General features: G+C 47.3%; 1 protein-coding gene across 2 annotated transcripts; it reads right to left on the bottom strand.

The window, feature by feature from the left end:
• Window positions 1-475: 475 nt before the first annotated feature.
• Window positions 476-17366, bottom strand: LOC135812056 (uncharacterized). Of its 2 annotated transcripts, none has more exons than XM_065325382.1 (6): window positions 16847-17366; window positions 11519-11582; window positions 10177-10494; window positions 9468-9587; window positions 6153-6362; window positions 476-3787 (listed from the first exon to the last, which is right to left on the bottom strand). In XM_065325382.1, the coding sequence occupies exons 2-6, from the start codon at window positions 11538-11540 to the stop codon at window positions 1074-1076; spliced, it is 3384 nt and encodes a 1127-aa protein (XP_065181454.1). In that variant the 5' UTR covers window positions 11541-11582; window positions 16847-17366; the 3' UTR covers window positions 476-1073. The 2 variants fall into 2 exon arrangements, with proteins under 2 accessions (XP_065181454.1, XP_065181453.1); XM_065325381.1 differs by having other exon boundaries at window positions 6153-6365; window positions 16847-17356.
• Between the last annotated feature and the right edge of the window lie 1747 nt (window positions 17367-19113).

Below are 19113 nucleotides of genomic sequence, written 5' to 3'. Positions count from 1 at the left end.
TCCGCATCCGTAGGAACGCCACCACCCTTCAAGGATCCAGGCGCAGATGCAGCTCCTAAAGCGGTGGGGGGGGGGGGGGGGGTGAGTAGATGAGCTCACCAGAATGTGGTCAAAGACCGAAAATCCCATTCACTGCATCCATGTTTTCCTCGTGCCAGGCCACGAGTTCTCAATTAACTGTGGGTCGCAGCACGGCTGTATGCTGTCATAGTGTTACCAAAATTCACAAGTTCGTGCATGTCTTATGGTGGTGCAAGTGTGCGGTGATGATTACCACCACCACCCCCCCCCCCCCCCCTCTCCACACATTCTCTCTTTCGTTCCCTTCCTGTTCCATTTTCATTGATACGGATGGTGGTGCAAACGTGATTATGTTACATGATTACACCCCCCCCCCCCCCACACACACACGTACAGCGCACTGAATAGTTAGTGCCCATATGCGTTTCCGCTGAGAAGTCATTTGCAACGCCTCTGTTGTTATGTCCCGGGGGCATCATGCATTCAACATGTGAGGACTAAGGTAGATTGATTGTTGTTCAAATAGGTGTGTCAGACTGATAAACCATGTCATATATCATTTTAAAATGTCGGAATTACGTTAGTCGATATGTAAGAAGAACCTTTCGGCACTTGACCGTAATACCGTCAAGTAACACATACAAGTCTACTTCTTGTCAGTTCGTACCAGAGCTCAGATAAATACGCGAGGAGGTGAGGTAGATCACCGAAAGATACACCCATTGGCAATTGTACACACATGTCCTATCTCTTATTGGAGATGGTGCCATCGTGAGAATAAAGAATTCGAAATCTCAATGTCAGAAAGAAAGAAAACACTGAAGGAGCAATAACAGATGTGAGAATTTAAGAAAATGGCCAGACCAATGTGTGGGAACCAGAACCGTGCAGAATGCTTTAATCGTTGCAGGAGACAACATACACCGACTTGAACTGACGTGAACTAGCCAGTGGATAACAATACCATGGCTGCAAAGCTCTTGTCTCGCCATTGTCTAGTCATTTATAGCAGATAATTGAAATGATTTAAATTGTACGCTGGTGAGAAAGTGTTAGTTGAACGTAGCAGACTTCAGTGCTAAATATGCTCTATTTTGAGTGGAATCCATAAGTGAATCGTAAAAAGGTGTCCCACTAAGTTTCCCATGGGCTTTCGCGGCAGCAATAAAGCTGTTGGCCTGGTCGTCTGTAACATCCCTGAAATCATTGCCGCTGAGGTGCAGTGTGAAGAGGTTTGGCCAGCTGTGCAGAGCAGCTGTAATAGCTGGCAATGAAGCGGCTGTCAGACCACAGTTATCCAGATCGACATGACGCATGTCTTTGCATTGCCTTAGTGCATGCAAAATGTCTATAACAACTTCATCACCTAGATTGCGATTATTAGCCAGAGCAATAACATGCAGGGTGCTAATATTGGATAGTCCAGTTGCTAAAGCGGAGCCAGCACTTTCAGGCAAACTACAATCACTAAGCCCAATCCTTCGCAAATCAGTGAGCTGTGAGAGCGCAGAGAAGAACTGAGAAGCTTCATGTGCACCAGTGTCACTGAAGGTGTTGAGGCTGAGGCTCAAGGTCTTCAGGCGTTTCCAGTGCTGTAGAGCTGTTGTGATGGCTGGTAGAACAGATGCAGTCAAGCCACAGTCGGTAAAGTGAACAGTGGATAGATTGCTACTACGGTGAAGTGCACGGGTGATTGCAGCCACATCATCACTTGAAAGGTCCACACTACCATGCAGTTTGATCTCTTCCAGTGTTGTGAGATTAAACAATGCACTGGCCAAAGCACCGGCGTTGCTAGTAGTCAGAATGCCAGACGTGAGATCCAGGACACGAAGCCGGTGACATGTTGAGAGTGCAGCAATCAGAGAGGAGGACATTGGGGTGTTCCCATCAGTCAGCTGGAGTAGATTTTTGGCTGAATGCTGTACAGCAGAGGTGAAAGTAGCCACATCACCGTGGCTATAGAGAGGAATATAGGATACCAATACTCGGATCCCACTGCAGTTTGCTAATGATGAAGGGACAAGATCACTATCGGACATCGGCCAAACATGTATGGCCACCCTCTGAACATCTTGGGGGTGATGGCGAAGGACTATGTCGATCGAGCGTATCTCTGCAGGATGATCAGTTGAGTATATCGACACTTTTTGCTCAGACCTTAGCAATGCGCGTATTGACGACAGTGGGGAATTAACCATTTTTCGTTGCATTGCCAGCTCGGCGAAGGAGTGAAATGCTAGACTCTGAAGATAGCGTCGCTGCTCATCAGACCTCTCGAAATATGCAGAAATGTTAGGTGGTTGAGCCAAGTCCTCAATATGAACATGTGATGTGTACCGATAAAAGTGGTGCAAAATGCCTTCTTCATCCTGTTCCTCTACCTTCTGTCGTGTTAATAACGAGTTCACGAGGCATTCGGCTTGTGCTGTATTCAGCTGGGCACAAAGCATGGTCCAGAATGTTCTCAAGTGTGCCGTTTCTGCACCGAGGATTTCTACTAGTCGAATAATACTGGGACTGTTCATGACATCGTGTGTGGGGTGTCTGGCAAGGTAGATTGCCGCCAGATATTCCTGAGTGGTCAGATGGCTGAACCGATGTTGTCTGAAAATTTTCCTTGATAGAGACTCCTCGCTTGTCACCAACAAACCTAGTTTGAAAGCATGTTCACTGAGAGAATGCTTCTGGAGATCGACATCGTTGAAAATCATCTGCTTCTTGGCAAGCATATTGAAGGCAAACTGTCCCATTTCCATCACCAGCAGTTGTGCCTCAACAGGTACCTCATTCCACTGCTTGTATTTGCGGCCGTATTTCCGGTTGATAATCTGCACGATCATCTGTTCAAACATGTCCGCCATGCACTGTGGCGCGTCCAAGCCAAAGTGGTACTGCACACACACTTCCTGTGCCATGAATGGGGTCGCCATCATGCCACTCAGATAAGCTGAACGATTGACTTCTGCGATCAGAGTCTCTGCTTTCTCCGGGCTAAGTGCGCTACTGATATACCTCTCCACATCATCTTGTTTGAATCCCATTAGCTCGATGTGTTGGTGGAAGTGAGGTAATACTGACAACTGGAAGATGTCGGCACATGGTCGAGATGTTACTATGAGATGAATTCCCTGCAGCTCCTTGCCAAACAGTACATCATAGACAAAACTGCTCATGTCTTTCAGGTTCACCTCATCAAGACCATCTAAAATAAGAACTAGACTCTCAGGGTGTTCGCGGACATGATCACAGATCTCCTGCTGGGCATTGCTGTCTTCGATACCAATGCCGTCTAGTCCAAGTAGCTTACTCAGGGATGTAGCCTTGTGCACGTCTGGGAAACGCAACTCTCTTGCAACAAGCAGTTTCTTGTTAGGCCACAGTTCACCGGCTGCCCATTTGATCGGTGCCACCCTCGTAAAAACAAACGACTTCCCGCACCCAGCACTAGCCATGACTATCGTCCCGAGAGTCTGACCTGTGCGATGGGATGATGGACCATGGTGGGTTCTGTCGAGAAGAGACTCCAAGTGGACGCTTTGCATTCTCTGCCCTGCGCGAGTGAAGGCATGCTCGGTCCGCCACATGTCGTCGGAGCTGGACTGGAATTCGTTCTTGAACTCTTCGCTTAGGTTCCTCTTTGGCAACATGACAAGGTTGATGTAGATGTTGTCAACAGTGTTGGCTGTTGTCGCTTCAAACATCGGCGAGTGGATTTCATTGGCCTTGCCGTAGCGAATCCTCAGTACGTGCTCAGCGCGATCCACTGGACCAAAGCACACATGAAAGTTCAGAGAACAGAAAAGAAGGTTGAAGCTTCTACTTGTAGTCCACCATGCTCCTGTGTTTCACCAAAAAAGAAGCAGAAAACTATCTTCCCTCTACGATCTCCAACCTGCAAAACTCGGCGCATGGTTTTAGTCCAATCAGTTGAAAAAGCTCACACTCCACAATCGAAAATAGTTGTTGATTCATCGACATACGTATCTAATATTGACTCAGTACGATGTTTTTTTATTTATTTTTTTAGGAAATTAGAGGCCACATGCCACTTACTGCTCTTTTCTCTCCGAAACTCAACACTTGCAAGCCAGATATGAAAGAAAGAAAAATCATCAGTCACACCACCGGGACTCGAACCAGGGACCTTGCTATTCGCGAGCAATGCTCTAACCAACTGAGCTACAGTATGACTCTTATCCACAGTGATGGTAAATCTATCCTTCTTTGATCGATCCACATCTGGCATGCAACATACTGGCAACTCACACCAATCAAGAGGGCCCTCGGCCATTCGCTTGATATCATGGGGAGCGCATCAAACTATGTCCACTGCGAGCAAATACAAATTGCAATTTCAAATTTGGACTTCATGGAGAATTTCAAAGTTTTAGGAAATTAGAGGCCACATGCCACTTACTGCTCTTTTCTCTCCGAAACTCAACACTTGCAAGCCAGATATGAAAGAAAGAAAAATCATCAGTCACACCACCGGGACTCGAACCAGGGACCTTGCTATTCGCGAGCAATACTATAACCAACTGAGCTACAGTATGACTCTTATCCACAGTGATGGTAAATCTATCCTTCTTCGATCGATCCACATCTGGCTTGCAACATACTGGCAACTCACACCAATCAAGAGGGCCCTCGGCCATTCGCTTGATATCATGGGGAGCGCATCAAACTATGTCCACTGCGAGCAAATACAAATTGCAATTTCAAATTTGGACTTCATGGAGAATTTCAAAGTTTTAGGAAATTAGAGGCCACATGCCACTTACTGCTCTTTTCTCTCCGAAACTCAACACTTGCAAGCCAGATATGAAAGAAAGAAAAATCATCAGTCACACCACCGGGACTCGAAGGCCGAGGGCCCTCTTGATTGGTGTGAGTTGCCAGTATGTTGCAAGCCAGATGTGGATCGATCGAAGAAGGATAGATTTACCATCACTGTGGATAAGAGTCATACTGTAGCTCAGTTGGTTAGAGCATTGCTCGCGAATAGCAAGGTCCCTGGTTCGAGTCCCGGTGGTGTGACTGATGATTTTTCTTTCAGTACGAGGTCAATATAGGAAATAAAAGCCGAGTAAAAGACCGAGGCGGAGCCGAGGTCTTTTCCGAGGCTTTCATTTCCTATACTGACCAAGTACTAAGTCAATATTAGATTTATCACGACAAACAGTCGGTTTTTCAAATTCCAGAACTCTCCCAGTTTTATGATTGCACAACCGTTGCACCATCACCTACTCATACAGTGACCATGCTGCACTAGGCACCGTTCAACTGCGAAACCCATAAGCATGCAGTCAACTATAAGCAGTCAATATAGCGCTAAGGAGTGAAATATGCAGGAATATTTGACTGCTTAGGTATAGCGAAAATCAATGGGAGTCAATACTAAGAGAGTGATAAAACTTTGTGTTGCTCAACAAGGACAATAGAGAGATCGGTTAGTCTGAATCACTCTCCTCTGAGTCGGAGATTGCAGCTTCTGGTGGATAGGAATTGTCGCTGCACTGTCATCGCACTAGAGTGGATTCAGCTGCAGCAAGCACCGTCGCAGCTGAGATCAATCTCAAAATTGAAAATACCTTACAGTAGTGTATCTGTGGTGTGTTGTGAATCAAGAAAATATGGGAGATAGGCAGTGGATAATATGGGAGATAGGCAGTGGATAATATGGGAGATAGGCAGTGGATAATATGGGAGATAGGCAGTGGATAATATGGGAGATAGGCAGTGGATAATTTTGCCCCTCGTTGATAGGTGCAAAACTGCCGAAGCAAACCGGTACTATAAACAAAGACTCTGAACCCCTGACCTTCATTTGCCTGGCAATGTCACAGTTTATTGTGTATTTCCCCTCTTTGCCCCCCCCCCCCCCCTCCCCCCACCCCCCCCCCCCACCCCAGAGAGAATATGAACGAACCAATGCCCCCCCCCCCGAGTCTACGCCTTTTTTGCGTGCTGTAGCTCAAGAATCAAAACTGGGAAGAATGAAAGAGAATGCGGATTACAGCCAGTGCTGATTGAATCACTGTGAAGAGCGGTCACTGTCGCAGGACCCACCTCGCTTATTGTGGGACTTTACAGAATATAACAGTTAGTACAAAGATACTGGATCTTACCTGATGAGCTGAAACCGTAGTCGGCACTACGAACGTAATAGACACTGATGATAGCAATGATAAGGAGACTCAGCCCCGCCACCATTGCAAGGAATGGTTTGGGCTTCTGAGCTGGTACTGCCTCTGGTGCAGCTGATGATGATGCCTCATGCTCCGCTGCAGTTTCATTCCTCTCTTCTGCTCCATGACCCTCCTCTTCTCCATGGCTCGCTGCTGCAACACACGCAAACACACACATATACACACACACACACACACACAGACAAACACACACATACACACACGTGCACAAACACATACACGTGCACAAACGAGTACACACATGAGTACAGTAACACTCACAAAACAGAAAAAAGTTCACACACACATGTCACGTATGTATGTACGAGTAGATGGGCACACCGACACGCAAAACAAGACTAAAGCATAGAGCAGTGAGGTAGGATGGGGGGGGGGGGGGGCGCCACCCCCTCCCCCCCCCCCCCACCCAAACCTTTTGGCGCATGTAGGGCGGAAACTCGGTGAACATGTTTGTACGCGCAAGTCATGCACTCAGATCAATCGTAGTCCTATCTGCCCATGCCCATGCAGTGGGCTTACTGACACGTGTACATGACTTGACAGGCCCAGAAAGTGTCGACTGTGTGAAATCTAAAAGAAATGTTCGTTCCGCCGGTGTAAAGCACAGCCACTGAGTACTGTAATTTCAGAAATTTTCGGTGTACTTTTATTTTCGGTACTTTCGGTGCGTCTGTTTCATACCTAAAATTTCAATACACCGAACAAACACTAACACACATAATCCAATAGGGTACTGCTTCTCTGTACCTAACATTTCTGTTCACCTAACCTAGCCTTTTGCCCTCATACCGAAAATATTGAGCACCGAAGATTTCTGAAATTAGAGTACTTTGCGTGCCGCCGGTGTAAAGCACAGTCACCACAAACTTGATAGTTTTTACTTCGTAGCTGCTGATGAAGTGTTTTCATCCCGGGCTGTTTCCTTCAAAATCGGAAAGTCTGGAGTACTTTGCTGTAGTCGGAGTCAGTTCTTCCCAATGTTCTAGTGCTGCGTTCTGGAGAAAACCGCTTTCCAGAAGAAAATGTTGAGACTAAAGCTGTGTTCCCAACTGGCGCGTGGACAAAGTAGGCTCGCGGTTCATGCGTGCCTAAACGCGCGCTCAGGTTTTCACAAAAATCAGCAATCCGAGTCGCATTTAGCGCGTGCGACACCTTTGGGTACTAATTTTTTGACCCCGCCAGTCAAAGTGACTGGCATGTACGCTGGTACGCGCCTGATACGCGCTGACAATTCCAACATGTTGGAATTTCCATTTCAGTGCATTTCCGTACGCATGACGCCCCAAAAGCCAGCAAAAATACGCAGAAACGCGTGGTTTCACGCGTACACGCACCAGTTGTGAACACAGCTTTAAGGTTAGTACAGCAGGTCTTGCAGAGCCAAGATTGCTAGGTACGACTGGCCATAGTCTTTGGCGGTGGTGATAAATTTCAACAGTTTCATGAAGAAACAGAGCGCGAGACTTGTAGCCATCATTCGGTGATTTCCAAAAGATATCACCACTGACGGCAACATTAGTCGTCCACACCATCGTGGAACATTCGTTATCAGCGGAACATAACAAATGATTTTATATTGTAAAAAAAATCTACACTAGTCGTAGAGTTCTAATCACTAGCAGGAAATGAGTCTGGGATTCTGCTGAAATCAGGGAGTTCTTGAACATCAGCTTACCTCTCTGTCTTTGCCAGTAAGGTTTGCTCTATGATCAACTATCTTTCTTCATTATGGACGTATTCCGCATTCAGTTAATATTCCCTCTTTTGGATTTTGGCCCGGCTGTCAATCAGAGCTAGATATACAGAGGTCTCTGCATGCTATCTCTAGTGCTCAACATACATGTACATGATGCACAGCACTTTCACTATTATTGTCCAGATTCTAGTATTGTACTCAGTTTCCACGCTTGCTATAGAGTGCAATAAAAACAATTTAAAAAATTACGGTGCGCGTGAGACTCGCCCAAAGGCCGAGTTTTCCGCATCCTCAGGAACGCCACCACCCTCTTGGATCAAGGCCCAGATGCAGCTCCTAAGCGGTGGGAGGTGAGTAGATCAGACCCACCACAAAGTGGTCAAAAAACGAAAATCCCATTCACTGCATCTATGTTTCCCTCGTGCCCGGTCAGGTTCAAGTCCCGCTCGGAAGCGAAAGGATTTTTCCAGCCATGCTGCAACCCACAGTAGAGTGTAATACTTGGAGAACAAAATAATAAACTCTCCGTAGAAGGATCTCCGGTACACATTTACATGTACGAATTGTATACACCGGTTTATGAGCGGGTCAGTGGCTGGAAGTCAGCCCCCCCCCCCCTGACCAAAACATCTTCCTATGCCGCTGCCAAGACGAAGAGAGTGGAAAATTCGGTAAGGACACCGATCGAAGAAAGAAAAATAGGGGGGGGGGAGGGGTAGAGATACAGTAGAGACCATAAACCAGCCGTGAAACGTCAACGGGAACAAGTTGATCGGAACGCACATGAAACACGGCGCGATATAGGATTAGCTCCTTGCTTTCACAACCCGTCTACGTGAGTCGGCTGCTTTCCAGATTCAAACAGTTTTCTGATACTTTTACTGGCACTGATTTTTGCGAACTTTTCCTTGAGAACAATTCTCAGCTTGACTGACTTTTACCCGAATGAAAATGAAAGAAGCCCCATGACACCCCCGTCGCCGGTTAGATTGGTGCACCAAGGTGGTATGTTCGCGATGTCCATGTCAAAACATTCTCCGAAAAACTTTACAATGGAGCCAGTCAGTTGAGAACATTTGAAAAAATGTACGTTTCGGAGCAGTCGACAAAAAAACGGGCGAGCAAGCTGAAGGTGGTCTTGAACAAATCTAATTTTCGGCACTGTGGTTACCCTCGACCCTGTTCTGTTCCATGTTGGCAATAGTTATGCCAAAATCAATGGTCTTACTGGTTGTTTGGCTAGAGTGGATTTCACCTTTTCGAAATTTGAGAAAAATGGCAAAGACAAAAGAGTTTACCGTGCTATTCTCCATATCATGGTTGAAATCGCAAGTACTGGACTAAAACCCACTCGTTGCATTCATCACGAGTAAACCCCTCCGAGCTCGTCAAACACGAGTATATTTCGCGTGGTCAGGATGGGACTCTTACCCAATTCCCCTTTCGCGTTGCTAATGGTCCCTAGTAAACGAAGGAAAACACCTGCAAAAAGCAAGATAGACTATGGGGCTAGATAAAACTATGTCCTTGTTCCTCACCATTTTCGTCTGCTCTCTGTGACACTGCTCTTCCATCACTGTCACCATTGCCACCGTCCACACCTGTCCGGGCTCGCCGACGTACGCTTGTGGTTGCCATGTCAACTGCGCTGGGTAAATCTGTAAGAAATATGGAAGCATGTGACAATGTAGCAATGTCACACCCTACAAATCAGAGTACACAATTTGTTGCATGGATGTTTGTTTTTGTTCATATGCATTATGGGGGGGGGGGGGGGGAGGTTGGAGAGAGAGCACAAGACTTGTCTCTCAAACATTCCCGATATATTTTTCCTATTGCTAAACTTCAGTGAATTCGGGTCTCCTGGCATTCAATCAAACACGATTTTGTCGTCATGGAGACAACACAGATGAGCACCAGGCTTTCTGGTTGCCCATAGTTACTGACCAGTGGAAGCTACAGAATTTAGCGGAATGCAATGAGTTCTGATCTAGTGAGATGTCTACTGTAGCTTCTTTTTGAAGACATATTCAGCCTTTACACAGATCACTCACTCCATGAGGAACTTGCACTTCATACTGATTACCATGGCAACTGTCTACCAGCGAGGGTCCCTGGTTCGAGTCCTGGTTTGTGACAGTCAAATATTTTCTTCAGACTTTTCTCGTTTGCGTCTCTCCCTCAAACCAGTGAGTATCAACATGATCACCTTCATTATTGAGCAATAGTATTAATACTGTAACTTGCCTAGACATGGTCGATCCTTCTCTGGCAGCTGGTTCAACATCTGGTGCACTCGAGTATGGTAGCCCATTTCGGCAACGACGTGACACAAGCGTTGGTATCCATGCAGCTCATTGGCCGAGATGATTTGAATCAGTTTCTTGTTGTGCGCTTTCCGACCTTCACGCTGTAGAGTGTCTTCCAGGTCTGCAACACTGTCAAAAGTGCGTAGCAGCTGGTTTTGCTGTGCTGCCTCCCGGAACATGTCGGCATCCAAAGACAGCAACCACGGATGTATGTCAGCAAGGAACTCGGGCGAGTCAAACGGTTTGCCTGCGGCAGCTAAACAAAGAAAAAAAAACACACATACACACATGTGCACATGCACATGCCCACGCACACACGCACGCGCGCACGCACACACACCCACACACGTGCACACGCACACATACACACACACACACACACACACACACACACACACACACACAGAGTCAGAGAGAAGAAACATAACTCATTGTGGCCTGATTTATTCTGAAGTTGATATCTACATCTATGATTGTAGCAATGAGTTTCTCAACCATGACTACACACAATACAGTATAGCCATATAGCCACGACACATCAGTAGAAACAACTGAAGTAGTAGCAGTTCTATTCCTACTGAGAGTGCCAACGTATGAGAAATGCACTCCTGAAGCACCAGACCCACCATTGATACTGGTACTTCCCCCCCCCCCAACACTCTCTTAGCTACCACCACTTTCATTCCTACTACTGCTCTCATGATCACCACTGCAGCCTTCAGCAGCTACAACAGTCTCGGCAAAAAAAAGAGACAAATCATTACAAAATAAAGGCACGTCAAGAACTAAGGATGCAAGTTTTGGAAAAGTGAAATCCAGGCTGCTCTCCACAGACAGTCCAAGAATATAGGTAGATAACATGAGAGAACCGAAAATGTTTTGGGTTTCCTCATGCTCAGTGATCTCTGAATGTCACCATCAACACGGCGTTATCAATCCCCTGGATAGAAACACAGCCGGTCTCGCGAAGCCGCATAGGAACACACATGAATTGGCCGTGCTCTAAGGGTGACTGGGTCTGACAACCAGAGCAGGAGACCCTCATTGTTTGGTGTTTTAGTCACCCGGGTTGGCTATCCAGCTTGATACTTCAACTCCCTGACATAATTATACCAAGCAGTGACCGGAATCCAACACAATTTAATCAAAACCAGTTCTCAGCATTGAAACATTTCCAAGTGTACAATGTATGTCGATCCAGATTCTCATTGCCACAACTGCACACACTGCATACACTGGTAAAGAAGAGAAAAGTATTTTAGCAATTGTGAATAACTTACCAGGCACATTCTCATCTTCCATCTCACTGAAGCTGTGCGCAGGGATAACTGGGTGCAGACTTTCCTACACAGGAGGTGCACGAAAACCCAATGGAGAGAGCGACAAGTGAGCAACTCAATGTCATGAAAAACAGTATCATAATATACACAGGTACAGTTCACTTTCAACAGGAAAATATTGCGCGAGAAATCATTTCTCACCTATCTCCCTGGATTCGACAGGCGAGAGATAGTACATCCAATCGTGATATGAATTAATCATACTGTTGTGGACATGGAAATCCGGTCGCACGGCTGGCGGCCTCAGGGTGCTGGCCATGCAGCCGTGGATAAGCGGTACACACATGCATTTTATGCGCTGCAGCGCGCTAGTCGCATCGGATCAACATGTGCCCTGCACGCAGCGTTATGTACGCGCTGAGGGCGCCGGCCCCGGTCAATCGACCGGATTTCCATGTCTACGACAGTACATTCCTTTCTGGCGATACGCAATGGGCTAACACCATAGCCGCCACACTAACTAGTCACACTTGAGTAATATTTTTAAAATTTTTAAATTTGTTATTATTTTTGCAAATAACGCTGAGTAATTACACAATGTATAAAAACCAGCATTTGCAAAATTTAAATTTGTTAGGTAGCTACAAACTATCATGGTGCAAACGCCAGCGGGAAATCAAGGGGGGGGGGGGGAGCACACAGCAATCGCAGCCAACGCAGTGGCGCAGCTAAACCGGCAATGGGTCCAGTTATCAACACTACCCACGTGCGCCAAATGACGCTAGACCCGCAGTACACGTGGAGCTATCACTGCCAAAACTGCAATGCACCAAAAATCGTGAATGCTCACACTGCGGCAAACTAACGTCATCGCTGTACCAAAGCATGACATTCAGTCATCCATACAGAACAACTGTCCCGTATACGGCAGCAGTGGTTAGAGTCTGTCAATGAATATCAGAACCAGGTTCTAGTAGTCACCCCATACAGAACAGCGTTACATCACTCTGAGCAGGACACTGGTACACGTTCTAAACTGGGACAACAGTAGGAGCCAATATAGGACTATTAGTACAACTGAAGCATCGTAAATAAAAACGATAGTGTGAGCAAAACTCATTACATCATCTTCTCCAGCATTGAAAACCCACCACTGGTGTCTACATCAGCAACAGCGGAATGGCCAGAAACAGAATCTGCAACCGGGACCAGCAACAATCACGCCCACTCCACCCCCCCCCCCCCCCCCCCACCACCCACCACCAGCACCCATACACAAACACACTCACTCCCCCCCCCCAAACATACACACCACTGGAACCATCCTCCAAAGTCTTCAGCTTCGTCGGATGGTGGCAGCCCTGTCATACTTGTTCAAGCTGCACTACATTCCAGGGCCTCCCCAGGTAAAGGCCATGCTGCCACCAACCAAGCCCCCTGCCTTAGCTAGCATGTGCACACGGCAAACACGTCAGATGCACCATGCCTTTCAGCTGAAGTGGACACCCCCTCGCACAGCCCCTGACTACCTCCTGCGATCCTTCCCCTTCTTCGCCATCACACCCTGGAACAACCTGCCTGCGGACCTCCTGCTTCACGAGCCTCATTCAAGACGCCTCCAAACCTTCAAGGTCAACGTATGTAAGGATCTAATCCGAAAGAGATGGCTGTGGTCCACACAGTACCTGTGACGATGATATTGAGATTTGAGACCCATTTAGTATTTACCTCTCTACTACTACTTGCTTGTTATGATTATTGTCCTCTTTCTTCATTTTCCCTTCTGGTTTAGTCATTACACGTATTAATTTATATTATTTGGTGCAATACTAGCGCCCCTTTCTCGCACCAAATTATTATTTTTGCTACCTGACCATGCAACCCCCCCCCCTTTTTTTTCGATGCCAGGTTGCAACGCTAACGCCGAGACCCCTGGTCGGTCGAGTTGCTCCCTGTACATCGGCACGTCGTCCCTACATCCCCTGTGTCTTGTCTTGTGTCTGTCTCCACATGTCTCTTTGTAGGGCTGTGTTCCCAATAAAAAAAAAAAAAAAAAAAAAAAAAAAAACCAACACCCCCCCCCCCCTCACACGCACACACCACACCTTTGACCTTTGACCTTTGACGCCCATCGCCGGAGGCGATGATAGCAATGCTACGGCAGAAGCCATAGCAACTTGTGCTGGGATTGCACCATTCAACAGCTTGCAAGGCTGAAGAATTGACCGTCACTATTCAGCCTGGTCTACACCATACAGCTATTTGAAGTGACTTTTTCTGGCCAGTGAATCCCTATTTTTGGTCTTTTTTCTTTTTTTTCTTTTTTTCCCACACACACATCACACCACATACTCCGGCATGCACTGGCTGTTGGTAACCACCCAGGAGAATGAAAGAAAAGTCAGGAAGAGTCTGAGAAAGAGAAGAAAGACGTGTGTGACCATAATCGTCGGGAATCGAACCCGCAACCTATCGATTGGAAATCGCTGCACATACCACTGCACCATATGGACACACACACCACACACTCACACACACACACACGCACGCCCACACACACCTCACTCCCCCCCCCCCACACAAAAACACACAACCTCGCCCACCCACCCACTCACTCACCCACATGCACAGACACCTTGTACCATGTATACGCCTGTCGCAAGAGACCAGCAACAATCACACCCACTCCCCCCCCCCCCCTTCACCCACCACTGAAGCATCGTAAATAAAAACGATATTGTGCGCAAAACTCATTACATCATCTTCTCCAGCATTGAAAACCCACCACTGGTGTCTACATCAGCAACAGCGGAATGGCCAGAAACAGAATCTGCAACCGGGACCAGCAACAATCACACCCACTCCCCCCCCCCCCCCCCCCGCCACCACCAACCACCAGCACCCATACACAAACACACTCACTCCCCCTCCCCCCCCCCAAACATACACACCAACACCCCCCCCCCCCCTCACACACACACACACACCTCACACTCACACGCACGCCCACACACACCTCACTCCCCCCCCCCCCCCCCCACCCCACAAAAACACACAACCTCGCCCACCCACCCACTCACTCACCCACATGCACAGACACCTTGTACCATGTACACGCCTGTCACAAGAGAGGTACACTAATCTGTAAATGTACTCAAACTGGATGTGCACCCACAACATTTATTTTCTCTTATACACTGTCGCCACGATAGCGGAGGACAAGATCCGAATGAAACAGATCAAGACTAGCGCCAGATAACTGTCTAACCCACATGACTGAGGAAGCCATGTGAATCGACCCCCCAATGCACACCTGGTCTACATACAATACACGGAGTACATCGGAATTGGACGGCAAAGACAGTCACCTCTGCACATCATACTCTTGCTGGGGTAACCAGTATAGACAACACGCTCATTTTGTCATCACCTGCACCATCTCCACCACTGCAGTATATTTACACGTGTTTGGACACACATCAGCATGCTGACCTGCACAAACCAGTCACTGTCCTCACACACAGACATTGTGCCGGCACGCTACCCATGCGTTTCTGCACAAACAGCTCTTCTGCATGCGTATGCTTTCCATGCCTGGGCGCACACCCACCACATCTGTGCGCACCCACACGTCACATCTGTGCGCGCACATGCCACATCTGTGCACCCACATGTCACATCTATGCACGCACACGGCACATCCGTGCACGCATGCTACCCCTACCCATACGATGCACATGAATGACTGATGTATAAAAAGAGTGCCCGCACACATGGACAGCAGCCACCAGATGCAGCCTGCTCAATTGTATACTTTGACATAGCAATGTTTACATACATAACTGCGGGCTGCAGAGTATGAAAAGTAAATACCGCATGCAATGCTCTTCCCACACAAACTCAGTGTATGTTATAATTGTATGATGCAATGCTTGCGACATGCTTGTGTGCTTATTAGACACACAGTGCATTCCATTATGCAATTCTCTGCAAAGTACGAGAAATTCGCAGCACCTCCCCCCCCCCCCTTCCTGCATCCAGCCGCTTAGAAACACACACACACATACACACACACACACTTGAGCGCACGGATGCACTCGCAGACCTTTGACCTATATACAAAATTACGCCAACAGCCGCCCTGTAACTGCGTGCATGCCATCATACCAAAATAATGTCATCAACTTTTGTAGTTGCACACTCTGGGGGCAGCAGGGGTGAGATTCCTGGATGCACGTTTGCAGTACGAATGCTCCAACACTAGTACAGCCATGTACTACTAAACCAGAAAATGAATAATTTCAATTGTAACAGCTGTGTAATTTAGATGAACTAAGGAACCCTACCCCTGCAACAATGTTACTCTGCCCCATGCAAGATGAAGTCTTCGTGTGCATGCAACGGATTATTATTATAGACGCGTAGTCCGCATTGAGCACGGGAGCACGTGCACCCCCCCCCCCCAAACCTAAATGTTTCGACCTACGCCTCTGAGTACGAATACAAATACAGTTGAAAGTCACTATTAGTTTTAAATGAAGGCACATTTGTCTGGGGCGAAGTCGGGGATTCGCCCCATACGTTGCATTCAGCGTGGCAAGACAATATTGGAAAGTGGAAAAATGGGAGACATGGTAACTGTTTTCCATGCCCCCTCCCCCCCCCCCCCTACTATTTTGATGGGGTTGGAACCCTGACTATGAATGACATGCACATAATGACTATGAATGACATGCGCCAGCCATCTTACACATATGCGTCTGTGCAAACACCTGAAAAGGACACCAGCTACATGTCCGCCTTGGGTTTAGACCATTTCCTCAGATCATATTCACGTCAACTAGTCTCAGTGTGTAGGATGAATGCAACTGGACCATTCATTAAATTTTGATGACGAGTTACGTTATCAGGGGCGACAGGGGGGGGGGGGGGGGGTACAAGTGTTTCCATAGCCAACCCTGCTTATTGCACTTGGACGTACAGTCGTGTGCTGCAGCGCAAGTGTACTACTACGCAAGTTTTATGCCATAAATACTGTCGTGGACATTCATATCCGGTCGATTGACCGGGGCCGGCGCCCTCAGCGCGTACAGAACGCTGCGTGCAGGGCACATGTTGATCCGATGCGACTAGCGCGCTGCAGCGCATAAAATGCATGTGTGTACCGCTTATCCACGGCTGCAGGGCCAGCACAATGCTATATATTGTGGCCGCTAGACGTGCGACAGGATTTCCATGTTCACAACAGTCAGTATGTTACTACAACGGATTCACTCAAATGTCCAAGAATTCTTTGCGCTGAGCTTATACACAACAGCGCACACTTACCTCGACTGGCTCGAGAGGATAATCTTCCCCGGATTTTCCACCGCAAAGTGTGGTGTTGTTTTGCAGCGACGCTCCACACCGGAGACTAGACTGAACGACTGGATCGTAGGACGCTACGGTGCCGATAGAGTCAAACCTGCAGCTAAAGTATTCAGCGTAATCACTAGGGAAATGCTGAATTACTCATTCAAGGACCAAAATAATGATCCTTCTTTGATTCCTAGCTGCTCTCACTCTCAGGCTGGAGCGTAGAAAATCTACGGGTCGGTGTAGTGGAATAGGCACCCACAGACTCGACTACACTTCAACCTGCTGTGCGTGTACAAGACGGGAAGACTTGAACGTTCGAAGTGCTCATACCAGGTGTGTCAACACCAACACAAACAAACTAATTACTTCTCTCCGCATCATGTAGACCTGGTAGACTAGACTCAGATTACAGTACAATGAATCATGTAGGGAGTCGTACAAACCCGAAGTCTCCGGGGTGAAGATTCTACGACTCACTGCCTGTGACTGTCCAGACTGTCTTGAGCCAGTTGAGGCAGAGTGACAGTCTGCAGACGAGTCCGAGGCCGGGGATGCAGGTGACGTAACTGTCGTTTGTTTGGGGCAAAAAGAAGAATTTTTCGTTTTATGACAGTTTTCATGTCCATGCACATACATAATTATACATACTTTATGCAACAGCCGCGCCGAAACGGCAAAACGCCAAAAGCTCAAAAGAACAAAATAATACCGGTAATTGTCAAGCCAAGAGATCTACATGATCATACCTCTAACTAGATTAACAGTTTACTACTTGCTACGCTGATCAGGATGGATACGTCGCCTCAGCAGCCCACAGTTCTATGTCACACCCAGCAGCCTTCCTTTCACTATACCGCTGGCTGAATTTCAATTATCAAGGTTTGTGAAGTATTTGTCTTGTGCCGCTAGCAATCTTCAGATGTGACGTTAGACGTTCGTGATGATTTGTTGGCTTTCACTTGGCGTCTACTTTTCACCTATCTTTGTCACTACCTCAGTACCATTTGTGACGTGTAAACTAGCGCAACCTATTCCTGTGTACCTCTCCTTCTCATTGTGAATGATTTAGCACTTGTGATAGTTGTGTCTGGTAGGGTTCAGAACACCTCCATTCTGCACTATTCCTTTTGTGTTGATATGTCACATATGTGAGTTAGTTGAGTGTTTACACCTCAGTGCGCCAATATCTTGTCTATAAAAATAGCATTATTCAGCTAAACCCCTTCATTCAACAACTGCTTCTCCTCTGATGAGTTCCCCGTTATTATCCCTATGGAACGAAACAAGACTTGTCAGGAGTACTACTACTTGCTTTCGTGGAGTGTGGCTGGTGAACTGTTCGTGCTGTGATCTGCAAGCGTCGTATGGTCTCGTCGGGTCAAAATGAAAAACCTACTACTACGATAATATTATCATTATCACGGTTCACCTAGTACCTGGCTTTACATTTTCGTTGATTTTGATCCGCTTTGCAATTTTCGGGATTTGGTGCGCACAGTACGGAGTTTGATCTGCGGCTTGCTGTACCGGTATGCGAGCATGGACTGGAAAACAAACAAAAAATCTTTATTTTGTATGCGCGCATTTTGCATAGCACGGACGTCACCATGGTCACCAGTCCTTCGGACTCGCTATATCGCGTATGCGACGTATCGATCGCCACTTCAGATGATCACTCCGCGATCCGGTTCACATGGTTCATAGTCAGAGAGCTAGCCTGTACCATGTGTACAGACTGTAGTCAGGTCTACGGGTTTGTACGGCTCCCTGATCATGGTCTACCGGTCATCATGTAGTCTACAACAGTACAAGACTACATGATGCGGAGAGAACTTATGAAGTAACATAGTTACCGTAGTTGTCTTTATCATGTCTTGACTCTTGGCAACTTGGTTACTTACTGGAGTCTTGGCTTTGTTACACCTGCTAACACGAGCACTTCGAACGTTTATACTTTACTAGCAGCACCCCAGGCCAGCGTTGCCTGGCCGAATGTGGCATGCGGGTGAAGCAAGTACATGAACAGCACACTTGCTCAGCACGTGGTGGTGGCCAGACCGCTGAAGTCCTGGTGAGGAAGGTTCTTCATGGTTGGAAGGAGAAGGAGGGACGTCTGTTACGCCTTCGGGAGGCTGGTCAGGGTTGTCCATCACCTGGTGGCGGATGAAGCGGCTCAAAAAATTCATTTTACTTACGAACAAAAGTGCGATGCGCTCTTCACTGCAGATCAGATGCAG

The sequence above is a fragment of the Sycon ciliatum genome, chromosome 3 (assembly GCF_964019385.1).
Source record: "Sycon ciliatum chromosome 3, ocSycCili1.1, whole genome shotgun sequence".
Taxonomy (NCBI): Eukaryota; Metazoa; Porifera; class Calcarea; order Leucosolenida; family Sycettidae; genus Sycon; species Sycon ciliatum.
Note: the sequence above shows the minus strand (reverse complement) of the source record. Positions and strands in the feature narration are given on the sequence as shown.

What these genes read in the sequence shown, in the direction of transcription:
- LOC135812056 (XM_065325381.1), bottom strand. Translation starts at nt 11,540, where the DNA reads ATGGAAGATGAGAATGTGCCTG. An exon ending in ACAGAGAGCAGACGAAAATG is followed by an intron (nt 6,366 to 9,467) that starts GTGAGGAACAAG and finishes CGTGTGTTGCAG; the next exon opens with CAGCGAGCCATGGAGAAGAG. An exon ending in CTACGGTTTCAGCTCATCAG is followed by an intron (nt 3,788 to 6,152) that starts GTAAGATCCAGT and finishes GCTTTGGTCCAG; the next exon opens with TGGATCGCGCTGAGCACGTA.